The 21,933-nt window shown below is 42.9% G+C and overlaps 1 protein-coding gene across 1 annotated transcript in view; it reads right to left on the bottom strand.

The window, feature by feature from the left end:
* ARHGAP22 (Rho GTPase activating protein 22) overlaps positions 1-21,933 on the bottom strand; it is a 181,483-nt gene that overhangs the window by 144,901 nt on the left and 14,649 nt on the right. The window contains exon 3 of the mRNA XM_026061341.1: positions 5,665-5,864. Coding sequence (XP_025917126.1) covers positions 5,665-5,844 — 180 coding nt within the window. The 5' untranslated portion in view covers positions 5,845-5,864. The remainder of the gene's footprint in view (positions 1-5,664; positions 5,865-21,933) is intronic.

Below are 21,933 nucleotides of genomic sequence, written 5' to 3'. Positions count from 1 at the left end.
ACCTCATTGAGTAAATGTATTTCAAGTTCATTCTTGTATTTCAAGTTCATTCATATATCTGTAACTAACCACAATCAGTACTGCCTAGTAAAAAAGCCAGCAAGTCCTATAAGCAACCAACAGGGAGATGTGAAGCTGCAAAAACATTGTCTGACCTGTTGTTCTTCACTCTGCTGTGTGAAATGTCTAGTGCCCCATGTAATCAGTGGGAGGACAGAGAACTTTTTTTTTTTGCAGTGATCTTCATGGCTGTTGGAGAATTTAACGCTTGAAGTCAGCTCAACAATATCCACTAAACTCTACACATATCTTACTGTAGATCAATAAAAGCAATAGACCGCATCCTCTGCCATATTCAGATTATATTTACCAAACAAAACTCTTCATAATGGAAACACTCATCTGCTCCAAATGTTTTATTGTCAGTGTCTTCCGAATCCCAGTGCTTCAGAAAACAGTAAATGCGATCTACCACTTCGCACAGCCTGCTTTCTTCTTGCAGTGCTAATATAACAGAGCAGCAGCTGCAGCAACACACTGCAGGAGCACTTTGGGAAGGGGGATGTCATTTCCTATATCTGCAGAGTGCCCAACGCAACAGAACTAATTGGTTTTTGCATTTTACCACAGTGCACATACTAAATGATAGATCTTAAATCCTAGTCAGACAGATAGATAAGAAAGGAACAAAGAACTAAATGTGATTTAAGTGTGCTGGTTCAGCCAGCCTCAGAACATGAGCAATTATTTTCTCCTCATGTATGACAGGTGGGGAACTGAGGCACAGATAAGTCAAGAGGCTTCCCTTTGGTCTCAAACTCCACCGCCACAGCAGAGCTAGAAATAGAACCTAGCAGGCCTGACTATAGATAAGAGTCCACCTCTCAAATCAGTCATTTTGCAAAATAAAGATTGCTTCAGTTCAAGCTCCTCATCAGCTCCCTGCATGCTGCCCTCCAAAGGAATACACAGTATTTCCAGGATATTTATTTAGTGATCAGCTGTCCTCTAACCCATTAAGGTATCTCGAGTCTGCACATTTCACATAAGGAGTCAAACAAGGATAAATCAGCATCACACTGGCACATGTGGTTTACTCTGGCTTACAGGTGGGCAGTAAACCTTCTCCTCAACTAGTTCAAGGCCTGCAGAAGTTTGCAAGAGAGAAATTTTATGTTTTAAACTGCTATGAACTGAACCAGGAAGAGCCCAAACCTATTGTTCTGGAGCTGTCATCTCGACCTGGGAGGGGCTCAACCCAGGTGGTATTTAGGGGCTTTCAGGAAATATAGAATATAGGAGGGAGTTTTAATGTAAACACAATCATACTCCTGTGCCACAGGAAATCATTCCTACCTGTGTTTTATTAGAAACAGCATAATTTATAAAAGCTTGAAATATGAGTGATTTGTTAGCAGCTGCTTGTACAAAGTAATTGTATAGTGGTTTTTTTTTAAGCCATTTTGGGGTATAATATTCATCTGTCAAGATTAAAGCTTTCATATACAGAGAACTGTTAACAAAGGCTAGAGACTGCTGTCAAAAGCTTCATGGGAGTTGGGATACATGCCAGACTGACATCTGTAAGAGCAGCAGGATCCCTACAGGAGTCTGCCCCAATCAGCAGGAGATAGAAGGAGCTATATACAAAAACATCCACTATTTCTAGGAGTCAAGTACAAAAAAAAGCATACAGCACTACCAAAGAATTCCAGAAAGCTGCAGAGCCTGGGCTCAGGAGCTTACAGACATGTAAGCAGATAGGTTCCATACTGCAAGAGCTACCCTGTGCTTGCATCCCCTTGCCCTGCGCTGATCTACAGCCAACAGGGCCAAAACCAGGGAGCAGTTCACAAGGCTCAGTAGACAAGAAGGAAAATGGTACAGGAATAAGCAAAATGAGAGATGATGACAGGAGAGAGGAGGAAGAAGAACGCATACTACAGCCATGCATGTCATTGAGATATCCAAGCAGCCCACAATAGGAGAGGTACAAGCTGTGTCATCACCCAGTGGAGGGACCATAGAGAAGGCAAACATGAGCCTCTCTCTCTCGAGTCTCAAGTTTTGCAGACAATGTAGACAAGGTCACTGGATCATGGTGCCACTGAGTAAGCAAAAAGGGAAAAATAGCAGCCTACATTCTTTCTATGAAACCCTGTTTTCAACCCTGGAAGGCAACAGCAGTTTTAGCTTTTTTCCAAATTGACTAAAAGAACAATCCCTTTCCCTTAATCCTACCTGTTCTATAAAAGGCTAAAAATTTTGATGAGGGCAAACTCGGACAGTTTTATTTTCCCCCCACTGTAGAAGGTCACGTTCCCAGCCTGCTAAACTAGTCTTTCAGTCACACACTCCTCCTTCCAGATACAGACAACACAAAGACTTGCCTAAATTCTTACTCCTCAGAATTTGCACAGAGCAGCAGTAACTCCCAAAGGTATATAAAACACAAGCCTATTCCCAGTCCTGCAAGCTGGCATATAACAAAACCCACATGCCCTACCCACACAGGCCAGTCCTAAGCAGCTGCTCACCTCTCTCTGCTTGAGGATGGATTATTTGGGAGATAATGAGTCCCAGATGACTAAGCAAGGTTTTTGACTCCTGCTTCAGCAACCTGGAACTTCATAGCTCTTCCTGTCAAACTCCAGTCTCACAGATGACCATGCTAAAATTTGGAGGTCAGTCTAGGATAATGAAACACTGTTTTCATATGGATGCTCTTTCAATAGAGACTGACTTAGGTGAATCTGTAGCATAAGAGGCTGAACAATCAAATAGTTGCTAACAAAACACATTTCCTTCTCATGCTGGGAGCTGTGGGGCAGCGTTCTCCCTCATGGGCTTGCCAGAAGGTAATGGCTTTCAAAAAAGCTTTAAGAGGAGCTTATAGTATTTTTCCTGTGGAGAAGATTATGCCAATGCAGATACTGTAGATTAGTGAACATCCAGTGCTATTAACCCAGCATACTTTGTGATTTTCTGGATAAAGTCTGTGGTAGCAAAGCAGCAGATTCCAGTTCATCTTTCTCCTGCAAAGCTACAACTCAGGAGACAGGACACCACCTTTAGGAAAGCAAATTATAAATCCCAGTCCAGAAGAGGAGGCAAAACCTTTCTGAAGGGAACTTTGTTCCTTCAACACAATTTCATGTTATACCTAATATTCCTTCGCATTTGGAATTCCCTTAGAATTTCAAGCAGGGAGAAATTTACATCAAGTGTGAAGATTCCTAAAGCATTTATTATCATTCAAAATAATATTGTCAGGTCTTACATTATAAGCCTGGCCTCCAAAACCCTCCTGGGGTTGGTGCATTTTACTAAAAAGAATGCTCATTGTCATTCATAAAAACTGCTTCCACTGAGACTACAGCATTGTTACAGAAGCAGGACAAGTACAACACAGTTGGAAGGATTTCTACACTGCACCTTCCAGCTCCCAAATCTAAACTGTGCTGAGTACAGAAAGGACAGTCCAAGCTGAGCAAGAACAAAGTTGTTAAAGTGCTAGACTTGTACTTGGGAGATGTGGATTCAGTTTTCTACCCAGAAATTTCATAACAACATGAGCAAGTCGCTCCGTCTCTGTATTTCAATTTTCCATATGGGAAATGGGACTAAACAGCCACACCTTACCTCAAGACTTCCTGAAAGAATACATGCATCAAAAACTGAGATACACATCATAACAACATTAGGGCCATCCATCTACACGAATGCCAGCCATTATCTAATGAAACACAAGCCACATTTCCGGCAGCAAGAGACACAGACGAAACAATAAGCTGAACAACAGACAAAATGCAGTCGCCAATTTTTTTTTTTTCCCCTAAATTATGCTTTTCATGAACAATCAGCAGCTGCTTAACAGACTCATCACTTCCAGATGTTTAACAGAATCTCTTGACAATTATAGCTTCTACTAGAGCTCCTTACTTACGGAAAACTCAAGTGACAGCGACGTTACTCAAGTGACAGCGACGTTACTGTGATTCTAAAGCAATGATTAATGCAGAGTTTCTACTGCCATTAAACAACCCAAAATAGCCCATAATAAATAGTAACATGCCATTTTCTGTAATTAGATTTCTCATCAGGAAAGCTGTAGAGCTGACAGGGAACATATGATTAATTCAGGGAACTTAAAACTGGATAGTGCTTAGGGATATAGTAGGAAATACTGCTGCTCTGTCAAGAGGTAATTAGCAGGTCAATAACACCACCACATGTAAGAGATAAGAATGCCACTGCCTTATTAAATCAGGAAATGCAGCCCACCTACATGGAGAAAGTTTGTTCAGCCTGCATTACTCCACTCCTCTCCCCTTGCCTCCAATCAAGAGTTCTTGTTGTGCTTCAAAAGTTTGAAGGTCTGGTGCTAGTTCAGCCAAAGCAGTATTGCTACTAGATCATATTTTGAACAAATATTTTGAGAGCACAGTGTGCAGGGAGGGAGGAAGGAATGGAAAAAGGGGAAAATAATGTGAGAGGAAATACTCTCCCCTTCCCTCTCTCAATCAATGGTAGATAGTCAGCCGGGGAATTCATTGCTGCAGGAAGCAGCTAAGGCTAAAAATCAGAAAGATTCAAGGAGGGACTAGATACATATGGATAACAGAAATATCTCAAGTGATTACTGCTGAAGTATTGGAAGGAGTCTTAAAAACATACTATATTAGTGACTCCAGTACTCTCCAGTAGAGGGCAACAGCTAATATGACAAACTGTTCCATATTTGCTACTGCAAAATTGCCACAACTTCCTCTGACAGATGCTAACCACAGTTGCAAGGAGGATATACACTCAGACCTCATATGGCAAAAATAACCATTATGTATAGCAAAAATAACATTTAGCTCAGTACTGAGTTTGGTTCAGACCCTTCTCCAATAACAAACAAGAATTACAGGATTGCAAACAGCAACAGATCAGGAAGAAGAATCTCTTGGTGAGCCAGAAACATACTTACCAAGAGAAAAGAGGGTAGCAGCTTCCAGCAATTGCCATGGTCAAACAAAAGGACTACCAGCCCCCAAACCCAGCTACTGCAAACCAATTACAGCACTATCCCTCTTCACAAAGCAGGGCCATGGTAATCCCATCTTTCACCCTTCTTACACATTGACATCTTCAAACCCCTATGCAATAATGTAACTTGGAAGAAGTTTCCTGCTTCATTTCTTGGCTCTATCTGCTTCATCTCTGTCCATCTACACCTCTGACAGGTACAGCAATTTCTTTCTCAGGTTTATAGCTTACAACTCTTATCTTTTTCTCCTACAGAACTATGCTCTTACTAAACTCTCTTCCCTGAACTAAGAGTGTACTCTGTAAATGATACCCTATACAAAGAGCCTTTTATCTGGGAGGATGCATAAAAGCTTTGGTTGATTACTAAGAAAGTGTTTAACTTCAGACATAGTTAATTACTAATTTGGTTTGTTTCCAGAGTTTTTCAGCATGCCCTAGTGTGTAAATGAATACCTTCTGATGCTTCCCTGAGCACTCATCTAGGTGGTAGCTAAGTCTCCCTGCAGTGTCTCTTGCCTTTGAACCTTCTTAGTGCTAGAAACAATTGGAATGAGCTCTCAAAGCAGTGTCCGCGACCCACATAGGAGTGGCAACAAAAATTCCCTACAGTTCTCAAAGTAGTCATACCTGAGGTTTAGTTTCCTCCTCATCCTTGTAGTAGAAGAGCTGGTCCCCACGCAGAACAAACCACCGCTGCTGCCAGTTCTTCATAATGCTCCTTTGTTTCTTCAGCCAGCCACACTTCAGCACACGTTCTTGTGGATTAGGAGGAAAAGGTCTGGAGGGAGGCCCAATCTGTTCACCCATCACCAAACTCTTTGACCGGGCTAAAAAAGCAATTAGAGTAAATGAAACAAAGAAATAAGGATGAGAAAACATGCAGAGACCAAACAACTTGTTCTATGCCTTTTCAGATGAAGGCAGACTGCTACATGCGGTCTGTCTCGCTCTCTCAGCAGTTATCTGCTTTTCAGGAGATATATCCAAGTTCATGCTAGTTTAACACAAGGCAAGTATCAGCTTTTTTGTACTACCCATGCTAGCAACCTTCTAGGTTACATGATAGCTCCACTTCTGCCTAAGGCTTCACTGCTCATATCAGGTTTTGGTTGTAGCAAGTCATAACATCCCTCCAGCTCAATATGGGAATAATGATATTGCTCTCTCCCTTAAGGGAGATTTACCCAATGAAGATGCGTTTGTGTGGTGAGGGGAGACTGAAAGAGGGAAGGAGAAAGTAAAAGGAAATATTCCCACCTCCCACCACCACCACTGGTGCAATCAGCCAGTGGAACAAATTGCCACAGAAAAAAAATTGAGTCTCAGGACTGAGCAAGACTCAAAAAGGGAAGAGACTCATATAGACAACATAGCTATCCAGAATTATTACAGTCACTGAAGTAATAAAAGGATATTAAAAAAGACCAAAACCTACACATACCCCTTCATTCATGAGGGCTTTCCAACCTTGAAGCAGAAAAAAACCACAATAGAAATAAAAAAGACAAAATAAAGAGAAGTTGAGGTATATCTCTGGAAACTCTTCTGTGGGGTAGGAAGTCTATTGCCCTTTCCTTTCCCAGCTCTTCTCCTCCCATATTCCTGCAATAAGAGTGTTGACACTTGGGTCATTATATATTGCAGACAGCAACCCAGTCCTCTAGAACAGGTAGGTTGGGTGATCTAATTGGTCTTCTCAATCTCTACTTTCTCTGGCTTTATGAGGCATCTTAAAATAACAGTTATTATTTAATATCTCAGGTCATTTTCTTTCATTAGTACTAACATGATCCTGTTCCTTCCCATTTGCTACATTCTGTGCTTTCAGACACCTTAAAGTACAGTTTACAATTGGTCAGGTTAATTGGGCTTCAGCTTACAGCCCAGTGCCAGTAAACGTACGAGTGATGGCTTATCCTAACAAACCACACTGTAAACTGTAGCAGCTGAAAGGCAGGCAAGCTTCCTATTCAGCCATCTCTGAGGCACTGCATCTTCCTAGCCACTACAGCTAACTCAGCTTGTAACAGCAAACAGCAGCCCCCTGCCTCTAAGTGCTATCTGCTTTTGGACTCCTACAGTTAAAACACATGCCCTTGATGTTACCCGCTTGACTCTCTGGCCTCTGCCCCTGTGTATCACCATACGGCAACAGAACTGACTAATCAACATATCCCAAGTAAAGAAATAAAAAGAAAATGGAGCTAAAGAAAAACATCACAGTAGTAACATTAAACCTGATCCTATTTCTTCTTTTCCTTGAGACAAACTGGCAAGATACAAGATAGAAGGAGGGGCAGCAAAAGGACTGAGGTCAGATCTCTGGAGAGGCTCCTCAGAGTAATCCATTGAGGAAAGTCACATTGTTCTCCATGGCAAAAGCCTACTTTAACCTTCCCCAAGACCTGGCACCCTGGCCATCATGTTCAGCTTCTTAAAGGAATATAGAAACAACACTTTTACACACCAAATACTTCTATCTAGCAGAGAGCAGAGCTGAAAGGTTACTACATCACCCATTACCAAAACGGATCAGTGAAAGCATTCTTCAATGGCGTAGTGCCAGGCACTTTCACTAACTTAAAAATCTGCTCATCTCTTCCATAAGCATCCAGCAGGCAGTCAGATTGCCCTCTGACGATTTTCCAGCTTTATAAGAGAAAAATGGCATCGCCTAATTAGTGTGTGAAATTTTTAGGACTCAATAAAAGCCATGTCCAACATGCAAAAGAAGTTCCTCCATTTCCCCAAGTTCTTAAGGTAAGCCATGCTACTCTCACCAGAACTGTATGTATAATAGATTTTGTTTTGTGCCTGAACTAAGAAAAGTTAGGGGTCAACCTGTAACTATTTCCTGCTGAAAAAAAGTTTATTATTTTTTACTTTTCCTCCTCAAAATTAAGAGGTTGAAAAACTGTTATAACAAGCACTGATGCAGCGTTAGAGATTTTGTTTTTGGCTCCCATTATTCCCTTATTTTTGGCTCAAATAACTTGCTGAATTTAACCAGAATTCATAGCAAGTATTAGTCCTCCATTAGTGACATTTTCCAGCAAACTTGGTATTTGCTTAAGTAACCTAGTCCTCCTCAGTCGCTATTACTTTTACATATCCAAAACAGTAAGAAACTTCTTAGCGTAGAATTCATTTTAAAACTCAGGCTCTGGTGTATTTGGGCTTATTCTCTAAGCTCACTCACTGTAGCCAGAGCTCTAACTAGGCTGCTAGTCTGAGGCATTTTCATTTCTGTAAAACATATACAGATCAGCTTTTCTCCAGCAAGCTAACATCACCACACCATACTGTATCTCTTTCTGGCAACACAGTGCCCTCTAGCAGATGATTAGAAAAAATATACCACCAAGCAACTCCTCCCCTGGCCGCAACCCTCCCCTGAAAAAGCAAAACCGCCTTACTTTTCACATTTTAGTCTATAGTGCAGAAGCCCATAAGCATTTCACTGTAAGAATCACCTCTTTGTCTTGTCCCAGGCCACGTTTTACAACAAGGACCAAAACTGACATTTGTGCCAGATTCCTTCCCACACTACGGCTACAACATACCTTACTACAAGCAAGAATTTGCTTTTCCGTATGAAAGTATAGCATTTCTTTGACAACACCAGGGCTATTGACCCCACCAAGTGGCCCAGTAGCACCAGAAGCCCCTCTTCGGGAAGGGCCTCCACCTCCGGACTGAGGCACGCAGGCAGCTTCCGGGCAACGGCTTCGCCGCCCCTTTGGGACGGCGACGGCAGCACAGAGGGGCCGGTGGCCGCACAGCCACTTGCCCCCGTGGTGCTCGCTGTTTGTAGCCTAGTCCAGCTTTCCTCACTTGCATATAGTTATACAAACCCTCTCCTCTTCCCCCAAGCAGAAATTATACTTGCACATCTGGAAACAAGCTACCTTTATTTTAAGTAAAATCTATAGCTGTATCAACGCAGACCTCACAAGAGAGGTCAAATGCATTGGATTAACTTGAAGTAAATTATCTCACAATTTACCGCATGCATCCTTGCGCAGCACTAGCTAGGAATAATTTACTACAGGGTAGAGATAAGGTTTTTGTGATCCGTCACTGGAGTGGGTTTTTTTTGTTTAAAAAAAACAAGCATGTGTGGTACCCAGTTGCTATGGCTGTTAATTCTTCACGTTGTCCTAGCTTTCCATTTCCTTAGAGTTTCTGGTTGTGACTGTAATAGTTAATTTCATTATGGAAATGCTTAGAAACCTCATCTGTAAGTCAACAACATGGATCAGAGAGAAATTTTTAGGAGGAATTATTTATGGCTATTAACAGCATTGACGTTTATATTGCATGCTTCACAGAACACAGTAATTGCATAGAGGTCAGAAGAAAACTTTCACGGATGAACATGGCCTGCCTTTTAAGCAGCAGGTATCTGATGCTACCAGGAGCAAAATATCTGCTTTGATAATCTGATTCAGTACATCAAGCCCCTGGCTCTTAATGGTAGATATATATTCACAGTGCTCATCTATTTAACAGTTATGGAACCAGCAGAGCATAAGGAAGAAAGCAAATCAATAAATCAGACTCACAACAACTCAGCAAATACTTTACATGCTCTGGAGTTCTAACCCAGTAACGCCTTTTCAACAACCCCAGATAGTTTGGTTTTGCTTTTCACATTTTCATTAATCAATAATTGGTTCAGCCACACACAAATGCCCTAAACAGAAATCAATGTAGAAAGGATTTAAGCTTTGCCTAGGAAAATAAATAAATAAAGATCAGGATCTATTTGCACCAGATAGCTGTGCTGAAATGCCAACTACAGGATACACACAGTCAGAAGCAGGGAAACAATTATGGCACAGCGAGATTACAACAGGCCATGCAGAACCACATCCTCACAGCCCACAGGTGGTGGTAAAAGTGAGCCAGGTCCGTCTTTTGCAATAACAGATTATTAAAAGCCAAGAAAAAACTTTCAGAATCAGAGCTTGAAAACACTCCTGCGACTGGAAGTGACACTGGTGTATGGGAGTTCACACCTACAGGAAGGTGAGAGGAGGAACTAAGAGCAAAGACAGCCGGGTGTCGAACAGTGCCAGTTGCGTGACCACCCAGTCTATGCTGAACAGGCTGCCCATCTGAAAGCCCACACTTGGTTACCACGTCTCTATCAGCAAGCTCAAACATTATTCCAAGGAGTGGATGGACCAAGGTAGATGGAGCAACACTGCCATTCCTTACAGAGACAGCAATCCTTGTCCCCACCCAACTCGGCTCTCTAGGACTCCTCTGCTTTCTCCATTTCCCCTCCTCACCCCACTAACGGGGCAGCATCCTACTACAAGAGTTTCTCTGCCCCCCTCTGCAATTCAGACCCGCTTCCCAGCAATAGACATATTCCCATTTTCTCATCCCATCTACTCTGTACCTTAAGGCTGCACAGAGCCACATACAGACTTCATCCTCCCACTACCCATACCAGCCCCCTTCCCCAAGCACAGTCCTGCCTGGCAGCGTTACACCATCCCCTCTGCCCTCCTCCTGCTCAGAGCTCTGAACACCGCTACAAGTCTGAACAATCAATGAGAACCCACTTAAATCAGGGATGTTGGGATCAATCAAAGTCAATGCAATTCAATACCAATTAAAGTTGTAATCTTCTGAAATTTCATAGGCAATTAGTTTGAATCAATATAGCCATTATAATTGATTCTGGCTGACAAACTGCCCTTCAAGGAAGGCACTTTGGTCTACTAGTCTACAGAAGGCACTGGTCTACTAGTAACACCGGGTATTATTTCCAAAAAAGTCATTGTTTAAAGTACTAGCCACAAAAGGAAGTGGCTTCACATACTGTAAGAAATGTTCTCAGTTGTTTTATTTTATCCAAACTTAGCCTTAAAGAAGGGATGCACTGAAAACCCAGGAGTCATATGCCTTAGAAAGAGATATCCTTTCAAATTGTAGGAAATATTTTATTTGCTTCAAACTTGTTTTCAGTGTCCGATAAACATCTGTATTTGTGTTTGGATTTGATTGCTAAGATACCACAGCCAGTGAGCACAGATGAAATGATGACACTTCCTCAAAACAACTTGAGGATTTATCATCTTGAAATACCACAGATGAAGAAACTAAAGGCAGAATGTTTGAACTGATTGGTGGCAGGATGTATTTTGGTCAATCGGAAAGACATCAGTTTAAAGAAACCAGCAGCCACTTATTGTTCCCTCACAGCCAAATACAGGAGCAATCTGGAGGGAGCCAAGCAGGTGCTACACAGCCAGGTGGCTGCTCACATTTTGTGACCTGAAGAACATGCCTCGCACTCAGAAGCACTGATGTGAGGGCAGGGTGCACTCCATGAGCTCTGTCCAGTAAAACTACACCCATCTATGCAGCACACCACATGGATCGAGATGACATGCTGTGTTCTCCTACAGATCTTCCCTTCATTTGTTGTTCTTTCAACCAAAATAAGAATCTGAAAATATATTTTACTCTGGAAAGTGATTTGCATGGCCACCCAGCAGATATCCCTGAAGAGACTGAAAGAAAAAGCAAACATCCTACACAATCTGGAAACTGTTTTTTTTTTTTTTTTTTTTTTAAGAGAAACCATACATGCACTACACTGGAAGCAGTTTTGTAACCTTACTGTTTAACTGAAGGAAAAGCAGGGAGAGAACTAGCTTTACAGATGTCTTTCCACCATTTCTAGTAACCTGCATCTTCCGTTATGGTTGGGATACCAGACTACACATAACCAAAGCAGGTAGGTTTTGCCAAGAGAAGATTCTGACAGTTTGGAGGAAGGGATCTGTCTGTACAAATATTTATTTGATACTATTAAGTTCCTGTTAAAACAGCTGCATTCTTGAAGGCCACTTCATAAACCTGAAGTTCAATATAGGCTAGTATAATTTCACTATCAGAACAGGGATAATGACTGCTATTAGAAGCTGACCATATATACAGGGTAAAACACCAGGGCAGAAACTTAGATCATAGAGAGTTATCTAACAGTAAGATTTTAAAAAAGGAGGGAGGGGGAAAAAAATTACAGAACAAAGCTCTGGCCAAAGAATTCAGGACGGACTGCAGAACTCTTATGACAAAAAAACCCATACTACATGCTGTAGTAGAAGATGCACTGACTCCCCCCCAAAAAGAGTCCAGAGTGATTGGGACACTGGACTTGCTCACCCTGTCTCCAGAAACCATACCTTCTCTCATCTCAGGGATTCTAAAAAGAACTGGAGGACCTGCTTTCAAGATGCTGTTTTCCAAAAAGCCTGTTCTCTCTTCTGCACTGGCAGATCAGTCACTGATGCATCAAGGAACTCTGTGCCCATTTGCCTCCACTTACCCCATGGTTTCTAAAACACTAATGCAAGAAGCTCACTCTGTCAACGGCACTCTCACAGAGATGTGCTCAAGCTACAGCAGCGTCTGACATACCAGCAGGACCCCAAGCAAAGCAAATTTTGCCTAAAGGTGCCAGTGGCAGAACAGAGGGACTACACTCACAGAGCCCAGTATAGGCCTGGCAAGTGGCCCCAACCACAAGGGCTCAGAGATCAGCCAGCATAGTAACAGGCAGCCCGAAGGAGGACTACATACAACCCAGCATTCATGAGCTGAAGGAACTAATACTGCATTACAGCCGCAGCAACCCAGCACCTTCACTGACAACAAGGGAAGAGAAGGGAGCTGCATGTGCACCACAAGGCAAGGAGTCCCAAAGAATAAGACTAGACTGCATAAATTCTACATACCAGCTTGTTTTAAGGGTGAGCATGTCTACAGTACTCAGCAGAGCGCGAGGCAAGATTTCCCAACTAGCAGGTTAGCACACCCACATGACACTGCTGTACTACACATACCAAAAGGCACGTAGTCCTGCCATACCATAAGTTCAGGCTTTTTCCAGGGTTAATTACCTCAGGCAAAGCAGCACACAAAGTTGCCCATAGTCTTTCTACAGTCATTAGGGCTGGCTCAGACCTTCGCATCAATCTTCAATGAGCCTGCAGCGTTTCCTTTGCAGAACGCATGGAACTATGCCTGTTTTCCACCTACACTACAGCATTTACAGAACACTGCCAGAAGCCAAGCAGGCAAAGACACACTACTTTGAGGACAATTGCTTCATAACTGGTGTGAAGAAATTCTTCTTAAATACTACTCAGAAGACAGAGATAATTGCCATGACCTTCCACTACCTTACAAATGGTGTCAGCTCTGTATAAGGCATGCACTAAATCAGAAAAATAATTTTATACTCTAGTGACCTGCGCAACGTGACCATAAGAACCGCTTTACTGATCAGTGTTACTTTGCAGAAGCGTGGAGGTAACACACCTAAACAAAGCAGTAGGGTGATTAAATTCAGGCTGAAGGAAGACAAGAATCAGGTTCAATCTCAGCTGCCTTTTAGAATGACAAAAAGGTTCAAGGCTTTAGTGAAATATGTTAACAGATGATCCAGTAATGTCTTGTCTTTACTGCATCAAATAACCTGTATACAATAGCACATATGGATATATATTAATACAGGGACTTTCTAGACAGTCTTGTTTTGCTGTCATCAAAAGCAAGAAGGTCAGTAGATCTTACCTCCAGAGAACAGCCATTTCAAGAGCTTAAACTTGCCTTTTCAAAATGATTTGAATTACTGTCTCAGGTCCCTGGGAACATGTTTTTTTGGGGGCACCTGTCAATCAATAAACCTTAAATGCTGCAGGCAACCAGCCACCAGCTGTACGCAAGAGTGCACAATAGTACACAAAGCCATATCAGTCTTACCTGTGAACTAATGCTAGTGATCTAGTAGGTGCCATGATGGAAGGGCAATGGCTTGATTTTTTGCTAAAATAGGCCATGTTCCTGATGTTCCACCTAGTAAAATGAAATAACTTATTCTGAAAACAGTGAATTGTGGGAAACCACTGAGAATGTCAGCACTCAGATGAAAGTAGTCTGCATCTTCTATGCACCAGAGGTGAATACAGCTATGTCTGGATTAGAAAGCAGTGCAAGCACACAGAGTGGACAAGTTGGGTGGAACAGCTGATGCCATGGACCCAAAATCCACACAATACTCATTTCAGGGATTTTATTTGTCTTAGTAGTCTGGTCCTGTGGATTGATGACCGAAGTATACTGCACATGGAGCACATCTTCCTTTTAACTTCTTTCAGAAGTATTCAGGACTACATTGAAACACCAGCCAAAGCACAATAGGTGGGAATGATCAGAAGATCTGCTTCAAAAGCATGCCATTGATCCAAACTAAAAATGGATGCTTATGTAGACATCCCCTAACTGCCAAATGAAGACACTGGACAGGATCTGCCTACTGCCCTAGTAGCTGAGGCCAGAAGCACACACCTATTAGGACAGACAGTAAATAGTGATACTTTTGGATATAGTAATAGTCCCTATAACTCTTTTCACTGAAGAGTTAGTTAAGACTTAAATGTTGCACCTAGCCTTTCCTATTTCTAGTCTTGTTGTTTCCAGCATATCCAAAGTAGCAGCATGGCCCCATCACTACGGCGCGAATAAAAATGCATACCAAACAGGTAAGTGAAACTGTTGCAGAAAAATCTGTGACAGGACAAGGAATAAAGACAGTGTTCATTCAGCATTCTAATTACTGGCTCTTTATTCCTCAACAGTTGGTATCACACTGGAGGTGTATTGGTTATGTTTTCCTTTCAATATTAGCCACTCCACTATTGACCATGCAGCAGTATGAGTGAGTTTCTCAATGATAAAGTGCACAAAATACATTGCAGCACAGCCAGACTTGCTTTTCATCATGCTTCCGCTCCCCCCCGCCCTCCCCCACTAGCCTCCCCACTAACACTAGCCTCCTTTTTCCTCCTAGAAAAATTAGGATTATGTAGTTTTGCACAGCTAACTGCAGGTCATATTTTAAGCACGCCATGTAGCATAGCCTTCACCATGCCAATGAACATTGACATGAAAGCCCGGGAACAATGATGCAATATTCTGTACTCTTCAGGCAAGCTTAGAGAGCTACAAGTTCCCAACATGAATTGACCACTAGTCACTCAAGTAATACTCGCTTTATTTATTTGTTAAGCACTGAGAGTACACAGGAGCTGGAGGGCTAGTCCATTACAGATTTATGCTAATTCCTACTAATCCAGGTTGGCTTCATTCTCAGAAGAGAGATTCAATACATTTGATTACTTTTTCAGGGGAAAAAAAGTCTTAGTCGAGAATATTCTTGCCTCTTCTTCTTGCTGACCATGAGTAAAATCTGTGACCAGTGTGTCAGAGTCCCAGATACAACCTGTTGGATCCTTCATTATTGCAAGATCAGGAAAATAATATTTTTATATGCAGCCCAAATACAGGAGCTTGTTCCCAGCAACAGACTTTTTTTTTTTTTTTTTTTTTTTAAGTTTTTAGGTCCTTTTATCTGCACCATCTTCACATAGATCCCAATGGAATCCACTGCAGATTGTCCAGAGCAGCACTTAGTTCAAAGCTGTTTGATGTGCCACTTTAAAGCATACTCACCCTTTAACTGAACTACAAATGCTGTCTAGCAAGTCCAAGCACCAGTACTGCACTCCCACTGAACCTTGGCAGCATCTCTCAAAAAGCTGTCCATCTTCTCTATGCAGTTGTCTAGAAGTGCCTACCTGACAAGCACCACTAAACTTCGCTTCTGTTGCTGGCAGAGCTCTGCAGATCCACAGGCAACCGAGTTGAGCGACAGCTCACTGCTGCCAGAAGAGGGAAGCCTTACTCCCTTCTCCCTACACCCATGCTGTTCTTACCTTCTGCTGATACACCCAGCCATATGCTCCTACACTTCACTGACATGCTCACATCTTTCTATAAGGGTAGTTACTCACTGGAATGGCAAAGTTATCTCAGATGTTTGCCTCCTGCTATTTTAGTGTGTCAAATCTGCTCACAGGAAGAAGGACTGAATGAATACCCTCTCTGCAATCAGCAAGGGCCTCTTGTCATTTTCCCTATGGAAATAGCTTTAAAATTTCATTTTTAATATCTTTCCCAACCACAGTGGGTTGAGGAGCAACAAAATGTGCTGACCATGATAACACTGAAATTAGAGCCAGGACTGTGCTCTGATCTTGTACAGCACCTAGCACTGTGGAGTCCTGGTCATGACTGCAGCTCTTCAGCACAAGAAACAATACAAACAAGTCCCATGCAGCAGAATAACTCAAGCTAGTCATAGCCCTCCATTCATCCATGTGTTTATAACAAATATTAGTGTCTATGATATGCCAAGCACATGGTCCATAGGTCCATATTATGGAGATGCTGCAATGGCTACCAGCATCACTGGTACCTTACACTGACATATTGAGCAGAGACCTGTGTCTACCACACTCCATGGGATATCATTTCCCAGAATTATTCTGGGCTGAAAAAATAATCAAGGGTACAGACAACTTCATCAAGGCCTTTTGTCAGCAATTGGCTGTAAGACTGAAATGACAACATGGCCCACCCACTTTCAGTGGGAGCCCTCCCTGAATTCAACCACATTATCTTTCTCTTGTTGCTCTCAACTAAGCATCAAGCAGGCATTCATTTCTACCCTACACTTCAGAGACAGCAAACTTCCTCCTAGTGCCCATTTCCTTCTCTGTGCAATAGGTCACCAAGTGACTTGTCCTAGTGTTAGGCTTATGGATTTGAAAGACGGAGGCAGAAGGAAACCAGAAATTCTTACTCCTATATAATTCATACTTTGAATATATGTGTCCAACTCAAAGTATTAGGCTGTAAGTGTTAGTAACAAATTATCACTAGTTAATAAGATGAGTGACTTCTCTTAAACTGAAGGTGTGTACAGGGCTAAGAATTAGAGCATTAAACCCCTTGCCTATAATTCTGCCAAAGAGATCATCATCAAACCAATCCTATCCCCTACAGGGTAATCAGTTCTGACCTTGAAACCAAGCAGACAGCTTCCTCTTCCTGTTCATTTAGCCCCTTACACCACAGGTTTGCTTTTAAACTTCTGTACTAGTTCAGAGGACAGCTATCTTACTGAAGAATAAATAATTCTTATGTCATGCATTTAAGAGGAAGGACATTATGAGTGACTTTTTTCCAACTCCAGCAAAGACCTAATATCTCCTTTCTTTGGCTCTTCATTAAGATTACTCTACTTCCTTTTGGGCAAGAGGGACACACACAGAAGCTCTGTAGAAGGAACACACATTAGAAGGACAGTCAACAGCAGCTTCCCYCCCCCCCCCCATTAGTTTTTAAATACCTTAAACACATGCAAGCCTGGGCAGAGTCTAAGTATGGATCCTTTCCTATTTCAGCTCACCAGATGGCTCATACTGCAGCCTCATCAAGGGGTTCCCCCTCCCCACAGGGTGGGAGTGCCTTCATTGCTTGCCTCAAACTGCCTCTGCCTATAATGCAGGGAGCTGGAGAAGAACGAAGTTGTTTATACTGCTGTGCTTCCCTATTAGTTACTGTGAACGTACAGGAAAAGCCAGCAAGGTAAAGAGTAATCCTGGTAGTAGCCTTCCAGTAAAAAGGAATACATCTATATAGACACTAAAAGTAGCAGGTGACTGCTCACCTCAAGGCATAGGTGCTAACATTTGTACTGCTTCCACTGTGCTCTTAGCAACCCTGCCAGTTTCATCCTGTACTCACTCAGTGGGTGTTTCACAAATAATTAAAGAGTCTATGACTTTTGCATTTTTAAATATTTAATTCCCTCCCCATGCGCCCTCTGCCCAGCAGTCCAGCTCCCCTTTGAGCAATATTGCTGCTCTTTCTCACACTCCCTTCCTTTCTGTAGGAGGTGAGGCCAGGATTCATTATTTCAAGTTCAGAGTGCCTGTGCCTATTAAACTGGTGCCCACCTGTAAAGTTTGCAGGGCTCTCCCCGAGGAGCCTGATTTCCCACCTGAACCTCCAGGCAGGAACAGAAAGCTGCTATTGCCAAACACAGCACTTACCTAAGTGAGCACCATGGACCCTATGCAAGAAGAGATAGGCATCTCCCCAGAGAGGAGAGATTACACCTTTGAGCAGCCCAGGTCCTTCCTTGTGGGATACACTGCAGAAAAACAGTGGGAAGCTAAACCTTGCTCTGTTGGGAGGAACCCCACAAATATCAGTTTGCTGACTTCTTCTGTGCATGCACACAGCCATTGCCCTGGGACAAGAGATAAGTTTACCACAGCATGCAGCTGATATACCCCTCACCCTGCTGCACATCTCTGCACCAAAACAGCAGAGTGCCAGGAAACCAATTGGAACCAAGGGGGGAAAAGCAGCTCCCCACTTTGTGCGCCTCCCTAAGGCTAGACACAGTGAGCAGAGGCACCCAGCTCCAGACCTGTTCACCTCTCCCCCAAGCATCACCTTCTAGCCAGAGCACATTTCTTCCTTCTGCTTTCAGAGCCACCACAACCAATTAATCCAGGGGTACACCAGGCTCCAGCCCTAACACCTCCCTCAGCAGCCCCTGTACCTTTTCCTCAGGACTTTCAACTGTGGTCAGCAGCTTTATTTTACCTTTCCTCCAAAGCAACAAGGGAAGCCCAAGCCCACACTACAGACAAGACAAGACCTCACCTCCTCCCCTAGGGCCTCATAGGCTCCCTCCAACACCACCTCACTAACTGCAGGCCACAAAGCAAACCATATTCACCAGCACTTAGTCCCAGCCTTTTACCTGCACATATTTCCAGAACACAGCTCCACACCACCTCTCCTGCCCTGCAGAGACACCCATTTAAGAAAAGGGTGCAGTGAGCCTCCTCTTCCCAGGTGGGCTCCTCCTTAAGGGTGGCTCTCCCATGCCAGGTGCAGCTGATCACACTAATTGCTCCCTGCCCCGGGGCTGCTGTGCCCCTAGCAATGCTAGAGAGCTTGCACAGGCTGAGCAAAGTATCTGGAGGAGTTCACAGCTCTAGGGCTGTTCATTCTGGTTCCAGGAGTAACAGGTGAGTGTTACTACTCACTCGGTGCCAGCCTCCCACAAGCAGTGGGCTAGCCGTGTGCAATGCCAGCCCCAAAACCTGAGCTGCAGCATGGGGCTGTGCAGGTCCCTGTGGTCCTGTTTGCAGAGCCAGCAGGCTGCAGGTGCTGAACTGCAGTCTGGTGAAGGGGCCACCATTTCTCTGTGGCCCTAGACATATGGGAGAATTCCCCTTTCTGCCTTTCACTGGCTAGCAAACAACATGCTCTTTAATCAGCGTGATTTTGAAGGGACCCCCTGAGGAGCTGCTTCCCATATTGGGCAGCCTCCATGGCCTACTCTGCAGGGCATACAGTGCTGGCACCTGGTAAGAAAAGTCAAGGCTGCAGCAGGAGCTGAGGGTGAAGGTGCCAACAGTCCTCCCTTCAGACCGGAGGAAAACACATACACAGCACTGAACTGCTGCTATGCGCAGAGCTGCAGGACAGCCTCCTCTCTGTGGAGGCCTCAGAGAACAGCCCGGAGCTGGAGGGTTGGCACCTCTGTAAATAAAGAAGTCTGAGTGCACTTAGGACTGTTTGGCTGCCTCTGGACCCCTATGAAATGTATTTATTTCACTGTTCCTAATCTCTTCCCTCTGACATGTCCTTTTATTCACAAGTTGAGTTTCACACTTTTTTTTTCTTTAAATCTCCTTTAACCACTGTTTTTTGTTCCCTTTTGGGGCCTCATCTCAGGTCTGCCTGTTCCACAGACCATCCTACTATCTATGCCTGCTACTGGGCTTGCTAGGGATACTATGGTTGCCTCACAGATGAGGTCAGACTCCTGGGACCTGACGTGTGCCAGTGACACATTATCAGCTGGTCAGGCCAAATATGGCTCTGAACAAGCAACATCTTCTAACAAAGTCAGAGGTCACCACCTTCACTGATCTAAAAATGTCTGATTCATTTTCTCATAGATGTCATTCATAATAATCATCGAAGATTATTCCTGGGCCTGGCAAACTCAGGCTAGATGAGAACTTCTGAAAGCCAGGACTGTCTGAGAGCATTCTGCTGCGATTAAGACAGTCTCGAAAAAGTGATTAATAATGTTGTTTCCCCTACGCAGGAAATCTTGAGAGAGATGACCCCAGTCGCTCTATGTTTCTTGTACAGAAGAAAAGTTCCTGCAAGCAGCCCTCTGCAATTTCATACCAGTATGTTCTTCCTAATATCCAGATCCCCTCCATCTGCTCAAGAAAGAGTTTCAGGGATGCATTTAGATGTCTGAGACCTTCTTAGCTGGTGAGTTCTTAAGAAGTCAGTTTTGTTCTGATGACAGAAAATGGCCTTTGAAAAACTGTTAAGAATAAGAAAGAAGGATAATCCAATATTTTTTCACAGTACACTAAATTTCAGGAAACTTGTTTCAAGTCCTAGTTCTGCCTTGGACTTCCTATGTGGCCTAGGTTTTTCAATTCCTAATCTACAGAATGTAAACATTACCGGTGAAGTGTGGCATGTGCAAAGGTAAATCCATTATGAACTGTGAGATTCCAAGATACTACAGAAATGAAGTGTCAGACATCTAAGCAGCAGATTAACATACAATTATCAGCTCTGAATACAAGTGTATTGTGACTTGGACAACTTTGGCTATGTCTGCACTAACAAATAGCGTAGAGCAGTAGGGGTGAATCTGTACAGCAAAACAGTTAATGACAGAGATCTAACATCCACAGTGCATATGCATTTCACAATGCTAATGTAGATTCCAAAGTATATTACTGTAATTCTCAACTCTCATTTGCTTTTGTATTAAATAATATACTTTCAGTCTGCAGAATTAAGGAAGCCTGGTTTTCCACTGGTTCCTGCCCTGTGTGCTTCTACCATACAAACCCCAGTTCCCGCATATGTACCTCAAGCTTCTATGATGCTGTCTCTTGATCCTCCTCAAATCCCCAGCCCCTTCCACATCCCCAACACCTCAATACATTTCCACACTCCCTACCTTTCTGGCTGACTTGAACGTATGTATGCAACTTATGAGCCAGCCACGTTGGCCATTATCTTTCAGAATACACATATCAGTTGAGTGCTATGTGATAGTTCCCTATCAGGTGCACAGATATGGGTATCTTTCCTCTATCCAGCCACCAATTTTGTTGGAGCTTGTGGAATCCTAGTATATTTTGATACTCCTTTTCTGCTTTCAAATCTGGTTGAACTCAGCCAAGCAGCTCAAAAAGTTTTGGGCAGGGACTGATAGAGAGATAATGCAGTCATGTATCCTTACTGCCAGAAGAAAACAGTTTAAAAATAAGGTATTCATGCTCCCATAATCAAAGACACAACACTTTCATTAAAAATACAATGACACCATTTCAAAGGCACTGAATATTAAAACCTAGCTGTCCCCACTGCAAGCACATGAAGCTTACATTGTAAAAGTGCACAATCCCAGAGGAGCATAATAATACTTTACCCTCCAAAGTTCCTCCTGGCAAGATTACTATATACCATCCTTAGAAACATTTTAAGTATGTATGCTAAAGCCCTCTTTTCATTAAAATTAAATTATGACAAGTTTGAGAGGAGGAAAAAGGAGAGCGAGAAACAACACACTTCTACTATAGTCATGCTGAGGGATACCTGAGGTAAAATTGGTTTGCCTGCAGTAGGCTAGCTAGCCAAAATGTTTTCTGTCATTTTTTCCAGACTTTAAGTTTTAATTAAAAAAAAGAAAAGAAAAAAAAAAGAAAACCTTTAATCCTGATGACTGTGAAGGAAATTTTCAATGTACTATCAGCACACCTATCAGTACAAAGTCTCGGGAAGGACAGGAGGTTCATTCTTAGTACCTATACAGCTGAGAAACACTTTGCTGAAGACAGGAGTACTGGAAGGAATATCTCAGGTCAGGAGGCTAAACCTCTTGCCAAAGAGGGCAAT

This window comes from Apteryx rowi, unplaced genomic scaffold (genome assembly GCF_003343035.1).
Source record: "Apteryx rowi isolate R43461 unplaced genomic scaffold, aptRow1 scaffold_18, whole genome shotgun sequence".
NCBI lineage: Eukaryota > Metazoa > Chordata > Aves > Apterygiformes > Apterygidae > Apteryx > Apteryx rowi.
The sequence above is the reverse complement of the archived record's forward strand: the minus strand, read 5'-3'. Positions and strand labels throughout refer to the sequence as shown.